The 10083-nt window shown below is 35.1% G+C and overlaps 1 protein-coding gene across 1 annotated transcript in view; it reads right to left on the bottom strand.

The window, feature by feature from the left end:
- Positions 1 to 499: 499 nt before the first annotated feature.
- DNAJC15 (DnaJ heat shock protein family (Hsp40) member C15) overlaps positions 500 to 10083 on the bottom strand; it is a 68566-nt gene continuing 58982 nt past the window's right edge. The window contains exon 6 of the mRNA XM_066380844.1: positions 500 to 719. Within this exon, the coding sequence (XP_066236941.1) occupies positions 649 to 719 (71 nt within the window). The 3' untranslated portion in view covers positions 500 to 648. The remainder of the gene's footprint in view (positions 720 to 10083) is intronic.

The following is a 10083-nucleotide window of genomic DNA, read 5'->3' as shown; positions in this document are numbered from 1 at the left end:
CCTCAGACTTCACACAGTTCTTTTCTGCCTTTCTTCATAGGGCTCATTTTGTAAATCTTTTAATTATTTTAGTAGTTCTTCAAGTTATCAAGCTAGCTGTAGGGTTTCAGAGAGAGCAAAGTTCTTTAACGAGTCCTCCCCACTACTCTAGTTTCAGCTCATTTCTCCACGGGATGGCAGTCGGACTGTGGTCTCAAAACATTAAAAGCCCCTTGCAGAGGCAGACAACTAAAATTCCTCTGTGGAAAAAAGGACAATGGGAGTATAAACACATATAAGCAGTAAGGACATTTCTACTCATTGCTCACAAACACCAATTATATTACTGTGACCACACTTGCTGGATACTTTTGTGTGTGTGTGTGGGGAGGGGGAGAATGTGGGGGATAAAACTAACAGAACAAAAATATTAAAATGTATGACTATCACAGAGAAAGAAAATAAGAAAAAAGATCAGTTATAGAATTTTAAGGTACTCTTTTAAAAGACATTAAAAACACAGATTATTAATCCTTTATTATTATACAGCTTAACAGTGGAGTAAATTACTGTTTATGGGCAACACATGTATGGAAATTTTGATGGTGGCAGTTTAGATTAAATTTGCAGATGAAGTTGAAAAGCCCCCCCTTTTTCCTCGAACATCAATCAGTGTTTGGTGGTTTCTTCTAGCAAGTCTTTTGCTTCATTTATTTTGGTTGCTAAGTATGGAGATCCACCTGAAGACACAGAAAACAAGTGGATTAAAACACTTTGTTAGTGACTGTTTTAAAAGTCTCAAATAAGGAAGGACACTCTTAATTATAATCCTCTGACATTTTCCCACACATTCATCCTGAAATATTATTTTATAAGCTGACTAGAAATCAAAACAGCATAAATTAAACTTGTTGAGTGAATCACTACAGGTATTCAACAATCAAATACAGTTACGATCAGAAATAATTTGAAAAACACTCCAACATTTCACTGATTAGACATTACCATTCAAATATTTAACCAGAGAATTTTCTGAAATTAAGTGGATGATTAGGTAAATAAAATAATGGTCCTTCTCCAGAACTTTTTTTTAAAGAGAGGAGACTATTTATCTTTGAAGGACATCTTTCTGAAAGAAGTAAAAAAATACAAGGGTTCTTTCAGAGTTTAATCAAACCTTATGATTTCGGGGAAAAAAAAAAAAGCAAGCTAGAAAGGCAACTCTGGACTACCCAGTTCTACAACTCATATTTACTAATACAGATGAACACACTAATAAATGAGTGATTATAAAATGTCAAAAGAAATGCTGCCTGTTCTCTGAAATGATCCTGTTAGAATACTTTAAAAATAGAGTCTAACATTCACTGAACCCTAAAATAAAATTAAGTCAGTTTTTTCTTAGAGTTCTTTGAAATGAATTCTTTCTAATGCAAATAGCAAGAAAAAAATTGAGGTGAATTTCATATTCAGAATCATCATATACCACACACAGAACCTATCTGACATACCAAAAAAAGACTAGCCCCACATTGTCACATTACACCTATGTAAGCATCATATGCCTTCTGACTTCTAGTCCTGAACACTTTCATTGCTTAACAGTTAAACCAATAATCATATTATAGTTCACCAGTTTCTTTGTGTTTGTTTTTATTCTTTTATACTCCTCTTGAGTATAAACCATCTATTGCTATTGAAAAAGCATAAGATCTCAGTAGCTTACAACAAACCAAAAAACACACAGATAAGTACTGCTGTAAATTGTCCTGAATTTATCCAAACTGTTATTGATTAAAGAAAAAGAAAGCAGGGAAAACAGATCAACAGGGTGTTGCAGCAAAAAAGGCAATATGGGAGGTGCTATATTTATTAGCTTTTTGCCCTTGAGTATACCGATGGCAGTTTCATATCAAGATCTGAATCGCTATACTTAAGGAAGATATCATAGAGTATTTTTGAATATACAATAAGAATTTCTACATTAAGTTGTAAGTCTTTACATACAAACTTGGTTATGAAACAAACTGGTTTCATGATTATATTTGAAAATAATCTTGGAATTAAGTAATGTCAATCTCAGTAAGCCATTTAAATTTTTAGAGCTAATGCCAGGCATCTTGTATGTCCTCAATAATATTAACTTAACTGAAACACAACCTTTAACTGATTGATATGCATTCTGGATATTTAAATCACAGGCCATACACACTCACTTAGCAGACAGAAAAAAAAATCAAAGGTACAGAAGATCAAAAGTCTCATTTATTGATGGCAATGTTGGAGGAATGCTGGACTTTTAATTTATGTGTATGGCAGAAGCCTTGGCTTGGCTCTCATTCTCCCCTCCTAAGATTTGGAAAAGTTCCTAAGCCAAAAACAACAATTCCTATATTCCCTTCAGTAGTGTTTAATTCAATGTGAAATATCAAAAGTTGAAGTGAGAGGAAGGCTTTCTTGCTGGCTCCTTGTCACTGCTGCTAGCAAGTGAGCTGTGGGGCAGCAGAGACAGCCACTGTGCCTTTGTACAGTTCTAGGGACAGACTACGAGGGAGTAGCTGCCCCGAGAGAGCGGCTTGTCTGGGGAGCCATTCTTCTAGACCTAGCCTGGAATTTACTCCTTCAGACCTTCCAACAATTTGTCACCACTAATTCCCTGTGATAAATGCCCTCCTACTTACAGCATCTAGTTTCTGGCACTGAATCTTGACTGATATAACAATATAGGATACATAGCTTATAATTAATGGGAACAACATCCTCTTGATTCTTTCAATCCTGATCACATTTCTCGGGTGAGTCATCTAGATTCCCTTTCATTATCGATAGAATACTCACTCTTACCCTTGATTCTACTGCCTTTGTACACGCACTGCTGGAGCTCTTCTGCTTTCGGCTATCATGTACTATCATATTTTAGACCCACCCTCCTCTTAACACCAACTAGAAGAGTTGAATAAAATATAAACAGATCAAAACGAAAGAATAGGAGGTCTCAAGTCAGCTAAATCTTGAGGGTTAAGATCTGGGATATAAGGAAAATTGTGATGAGCCTGACATTCTGCTCTGCTTTTTCCCTTTAAAGAAGCCAAACACCAGACAGTATGTACTATACAATTCCACTTATAGGAAATGCTAGAAAAGAGATATCTAATCTACAATGGCAGAAAGTAATAGAACAATAATCGCCCAATTTGGGGTAAGGACCAGAAGTGGGAAGGACTACCATGGAACTTTTGAGTTTTGATAAGCTAATATTTTGTTTGTTTTTGCATCTATGTATTATCTTGTGAAATCTTGCTTCATCAGGGCTTATTATCAAAGATATGCTATCCTCAAAAAAAAAGAATGGATTTTCTTTTTCATAGTGATATTTTCTATGATGCAGGGGTTATTTAGAAGTATATGGATAAATTTCCAAACATGGGGAAACATCCCCTAGATGTTTATTGTTTTATAACATAATTAGGCTTACACCAGGAATCCAAAATTGGCTTTAACCTTAGTAGGTTTATCAATGTAATTCATCACTTTAACAAAATAAAGAATAAATATCATATAATCAGCTCAATAGACACAGAAAACTAAATGCAAATTCATAATAAAAGCTTTTAGTAAACTAAAAGAAACTTCTTTCATGTGATAGAAGATATGGAAAAATAGCAAACATCATACTTAGTAATAAAATGTTGAAATCTTTGGCTCTGAGATCAGCAACAAGAAAAGGAACCCTAATATCATTTCTATTTAACACTATAAAGGAGGTTCTAGCCGTTATAATAAATGCCACCTTCCATCTGCAATTTAAAGAAAAAGAAGAGACATAAGGACTAGCAATAAAGAAATTATCATTCTTCATAAATGTCAGGACTGAGTTTGTAGAAAATTCAAAAGGATCTAGAGACAATAATCAAAGAATCAATAAATGAATTTAAGAGTTGCTGGATACAATAGTAATAAATACAAAATAACATTTTTTATGTTCTAGAAATAAGCAACTATACAATATAAATTTAAAAACAACATAAATTCACATTAAAAAATAAAAAATAAATACCTAGGAATAAATTTAACAAATTATGTAAATGAGCATAACCCAAAAAACTGAAAACCCTTATTGAAATAAACTAGTAACCCAAATAAATGAAAGGGTATGTCTTCTTCATGGATTAGAAAATTCAATATTGCAAGAACGTCAATGCTCTCCAAATAGATCTACTGATTCACAGTAATGCCAATCATACTCCCAGGAGGTCTGTGTGTGAATGTGTGTGCTTGGGCATCTGCACATGAAAATTGAAGAGAAAATTCCTAACTTATGTTAAAATGTGAAGAACCAAGCACAGCCAAAAAATCTTAAATAATACTTGTTATGAAGCCATACAAATTAAAACAGTGTGGTACTGGCACAATCATAAAGAATCAATGAAATAAGAGAAAAAAATTTTCATAAATATCTGGTTATTTGTAACAGGGTAACACTGTGGATCACTGGGGAAAGAATGTCCTTTTTGATAAATAATGCTGGGTCACTTGGATATTTATACATAACAGAAGCTTTACCCTTATCTTACATAATATACAAAAATTGATTCCAGTTTATTACAGATAAAACTATGTAAGATAAAGGTTCCAGAAATTATCTTTATGACCTGGAGATTTTCATAACCTTGAGAAAGGCTAAAATTTCCTAAGCAAATGAAAAAGCACTAACTATATGGGAAATGTTTGATAAACTAAATTATATCAAAATGAAAATTTTCTGTTCATGAATGAATGGACACTATTAAGAATGTGCAAGCCACAAAAAAAGATATTTGCATAACAGAAAATACAGGGTGGGGACAAAGTAGGTTTATAGTTGTGAGTTCATGAAATAGTTTATTCTTGTATTATTATTTATTAATTAGTGCTTTATTTTCCATATGAACAACTGTAAGCCTGCTTTTACCCCACCATGCATGTTCTCCTGAAAGTGAAGAAGAAAAAGAGACAACACAACAGAAAAAAGAGGTAAGCTAATCTCTGAAGATAAAAGGCAGGACAGTGGTCACCTTTGGGGCATGGGGAGAGACTGGAAAAGTACATGAGCAGAGCTTTGGTTTGGTTTTATTTATCAATCTGGGTACTGGCTACCTAAGTAGGATCACTTTGTGACAATTCAGAGTCGTATACTTATGATCTGTGTACTTTTATTTCAATTTTTTGGAGTTTACTGGAAAACAAATACTAGAGATATGATGACCTCCTTGCAATTTGAAGACACTACAAACCCACACCATCTAAAAATCACTGGGATCAACAAACCTATGATGAAGAGACCATGAGAATGAAGACAGTGACCAGGCATTGCCCTAATATATTATTATTTCATTTGGTTCTTCCAACCATGCTTTGCAGTTGCTCCATTCCTCTTTTCATTAGTTACAGACTAAATCACGAAAAAGTTAGCAACTTGCCAGGAAGCTTGGCTCCTGAGCCTGCCTACTTCTGATCACAACACCATACAACTTCTCATTTTGTTGCCAGGCTTTGTAGTTATTGTGAACCTTTTCTCTTTTTTTAAGCCTGTATCCCACCCCAGATCCTCTTTGTTCTTGAAAGGATCGAAACGTTTGATAAACTATATCAAATTATATCAATAAAAATTATATATAAATTGTGATTTATATTTTAAAATATATGTCTGCCTACCCATTTGACAATACCTTTAAGAGCAATCATATCGTGAGATTTCTCTGTATTATCAACATAGCTCTGAGTACACAAATGAGACTCAAGACACATATTTTTGATGAAGGAAAGTTATTCTCTAGCATTAAGTGAAGTAATGATGTATTTTCCAGCTTTACAGAAGTAAGACCACTCCAGAGATACAGAAAACAGGTAAACAAGTATGTAAGGAGTAGGTGCTTTAGAAATAAATGTCTACAAAATACCTATATAAGGAATCCTAACCAGACCAATAGAAAAAAATGCAAATATTTTGCACAAGTATTTCAATGTTATATATAATTTATTTCTTAAGCACATTTTATAATTAACACGTCAATCTAAGGATTAAGACTATACAAGTTCCCTTTTATCCTTGGGTCCTTCTTAGGCAGATCTTATCACTGATTTTTCCATATTCCTTAACCCTCATCAAAACTTATGAATGCCTACATTCTATATCTGTAAAAGGGAAGTAAGAAGTATTACCATCTGCTGATTTGAAGGGTTCTTCAAGGCCACCACTTTTTCTAAAATGAAAGATGTTAGAATCATGTGGAAACAGATAGGAGTTTGACTTCTGGCAGGAGGAGTTCAACTGATCTGTTCCTCAGTGGAACTGCTGAAAACTATTAAAAAGCCTCAGCCATATAAAGCCTCTGGAAATGATCTTAAAATAAAAATAAAAAAGAAATATCTACTCAAGAAAATCTACAAAAATTCAGTAAGAAAAGCATTAATCTGTGGTATTTGAACCAAAATGGTTCACCCCTTTCCCTTCCCAGCTCAGCAAGACAGAGACTCTAAACTGGACTGATGTAGCCATAAACACAGGTCTCCCTTTCTCCCCAGCTCCTGGAAAAAGGACTTTTTTTCTAGGAGGAACAAAACCTCCATATTTCTTTCCTGCCCAGCTTCCTGAGGCTGAGGCTATGTCCCAAAAATGAAACGGAGGCTCAGTCTTGGATCTGGCTCCCTTAGTCTAGCAGCTCAACAGCCCTTCTCGCAGTACATAAAGCGTGCTGATTCCATATGAAGAGAGACAAACAAGCCAAGAAGACCCCCTATCACACACTTAGCTCCTACAGTGGGGATTTCACTCAGGAGAAGCTTGCCATAATTTCCACCCCCAACTCTAAAGCCCTGACACAGAGATTTGCCTGTGGAGTAAACAGACCATAAAGCCAAGAGCTCCTAATCTCTTCCTAAAGGAACTGACTTCATTTGAAACAGCGTGAAGGGTGTTCTCACAGACAATATGAGAACAGTGGAGGTTTTGGTAAAAAGGCAATTGAAAAGAGATTCATAAATGTAATGAAGAGACAGTTTAGACTGTGAGCCAGTTCACAGAAGAGAACCAGGGAAGAAGGGAGCAGAAAGGAGCCTTCCTAGAGTCAGAACAAATACCAAACACTGACCTTAGACACTATTCCCTCAAAAAAAGCTACACTTTGATTTTATTAGTTTGTAAAGAAATCTATGTCCCAGGGCATTGTTAAAAACAATCAAGCAACTGGTCAGCAGTTACTGGAGTTTATCAGTTGGGTGTGATCAAGAAATAAGAGCGAGTCCTCCCAGTACCACTTCATCCCAGGGTGACTGACGGTATACCCAAAGCTGTGCATCCTTGAGGAACAGCGTAAGAGGGTTAGCATTATGGGGTGACAGTACAAAGTACAGGCTTCACTAAATAATCCAGCTAGTTTCCAACAAATATTACAAGGAGCAAAGACCAGGAAAGGATGACAGTATGACCCATATATACATCTTTAAAAAAGTAACAACTGAAACTACCTGTGAGTGATCAGGTATTAGATTTATAGAAAACGATTTCAAAGTAGCTATTATAAACTCATTCATAGAAAAAAAAATCACTAATGGGGCTCAAGAGTAGATCTGAACTGGCATAACAAAGAATTAGTAAACCTGAAGACACAGTGATTGAGATTATGCAAGCCAATGATCAGAGAAAAAAGAAAAAAGCCTCAGAGTAATGTGAGATATCATTAAATCTACCAATACATGTGTAATGGGAGTACCAAAGGAGAGGAAAGAAAGGAGAAGAAAAATTAAGAAATAATGGCTAAAAACTTCCCAAGTTTACTAAAAAACAGGAACTTTTTCACATCCAAGAAGCTTAACAAGTTCCAAATAAGATGTATAAAAAGAGATCTAAGAATAGACACATCAGAGTAAATGTTTAAATATATATAGATAGATATAGATATATCTATCTATATATATGTAGGAGAAAATCTGGAAAGTAGTATTAATTAAATAAGGAGGCCATTAGATTTATGTGACTTGAATGCCTTAGTTGTCTAGGTAACCAAACCAAAACCTAAGCCTAGAAATCCCTCAACATTTGCAAAATTGAAACCTGAGAAAAACTAATTACAACAGACAACTAGGCTTTTCCAAATAAGGCAAATGCTAAAGCTATAGCCTATCAAACGATTTTCTTGCTTTGCCTCTGCCTCTTCTCTACAAGTCTTTTCCCCAGCACCTGTCAGTGGAGCGTCCCTAACAATTTCTAATTTGATGCTACCCAATTTGAATAAATTTTTGCTCCAACAAACTAAAAAAATTTTAATATGCCTCAGTCTTTTGACAGAAGAAAGAGAAAAACAATGTGTCACTTATAAAAGAACCCCAATACAAGTAACAGCTTACTGAGTAGAAACAATGAAGGCCATTAAACAATGGGATAACATATACAAAGTCCTCAAAGAAAAAACTGTCAACCAAGAACCCTGTATCAGCACATCTGTCATTCAGAAAAAAAGTGAAACAAATACTATCCCAGATAAATAAAACCTGAAAGGATTTGTTGTTAGCAGACCCACTTCAGAAGAAATACTAAAGGAAATTTTTTATTTAGCAAGCAAATAACCTCAGATGGTAATTGAAATCCATACACACAAAGAGAACTGGTAAAGGCCACAGTGTAATTATAAAAGACAATATAAATGCAGTTTTCTCCTTTCTTGTCCTGACTGATAGAAGAAGCAATTATATCAAATAATATGTACAGAATATTTTGTTGGGCATACAGAAATATATGTATAATATATTATATTTCCTAGGAACAACATAAAGGAGGTGGGTGAGTGAGGCTGCTATGAACTAAGGAAACAGGAAATGGTAAAATAGTAATTCTAACAATGTGCTTTATTGGGTTTCTAACGTATGTATAATAATAGTACCATAAAATGGGGAAATGAGAATAAAGCTACGTAGGAGATATGTTTCTATATTTACTAATTAAGCTAGTATAGAATAAATCTGAAGCTGATTCTGATAAATTAAGTTGCATATGGTAAATGCTAAAGCAATCACTTAAACCCAAAGATAGAAGAGATAATTAATGATGACATAGAAAACTAATTTACAAATGGAGAATAACAAAATAGATTAAATATATTATAAAAATACACTGACCTCTAGCAAGATTTGCCAAGAAAAAAGAGAATAAAAATTAATAAATTACCAACATTAGGAATGAAAAACTAGTGAATATTACCACTATTAGAAACATTTAAAAAGTAGTAAGAGGCCCTGGCCGGTTGGCTCAGCGGTAGAGCGTCGGCCTAGCGTGTGGAGGACCCGGGTTCGATTCCCGGCCAGGGCACACAGGAGAAGCGCCCATTTGCTTCTCCACCCCTCCACCGCGCTTTCCTCTCTGTCTCTCTCTTCCCCTCCCGCAGCCAAGGCTCCATTGGAGCAAAAATGGCCCGGGCGCTGGGGATGGCTCTGTGGCCTCTGCCTCAGGCGCTAGAGTGGCTCTGGTCGCAACATGGCGACCCCTAGGATGGGCAGAGCATCGCCCCCTGGTGGGCAGAGCGTCGCCCCTGGTGGGCGTGCCGGGTGGATCCCGGTCGGGCGCATGCGGGAGTCTGTCAGACTGTCTCTCCCTGTTTCCAGCTTCAGAAAAATGAAAAAAAAAAAAAAATTAAAAAGTAGTAAGAGGACATTATCAACAACTGTATGTCCATTAATCTGAAATGTAAAATGGACAAATTCCCAGAGGAAAAAAAACTAACCAAAACTAAAGTTAAAAAAAAATTTGACAAGATGTATATCTTTTAAATAAATTAAATCTATACTTTTAAACTTTCCTATAAAGAAGTCTCCAAGACCAGATGGCTTCTTACAAATATTAAGAGAAAAAAGAACATGTTATAAAAATTCATTTAGAAAATAAAGGAAGACACTGTCCAATTCCTTTTAAGAGGCTAGGGTAACCTTGATAGAAAAATCTACTAACTTTCCAAAAGAATAAAATTATAGGCTAATTTCTTTTTGTAAACAGAGACACATTGTTATTCCTTTAAATCAGGGTTTGGGAACCTTTTTGGCTGAGAGAGCCATGAACGCCACATATTTTAAAAT

This window comes from Saccopteryx leptura, chromosome 4 (genome assembly GCF_036850995.1).
Source record: "Saccopteryx leptura isolate mSacLep1 chromosome 4, mSacLep1_pri_phased_curated, whole genome shotgun sequence".
In the NCBI taxonomy this organism is placed as follows: domain Eukaryota; kingdom Metazoa; phylum Chordata; class Mammalia; order Chiroptera; family Emballonuridae; genus Saccopteryx; species Saccopteryx leptura.
Note: the sequence above shows the minus strand (reverse complement) of the source record. Positions and strands in the feature narration are given on the sequence as shown.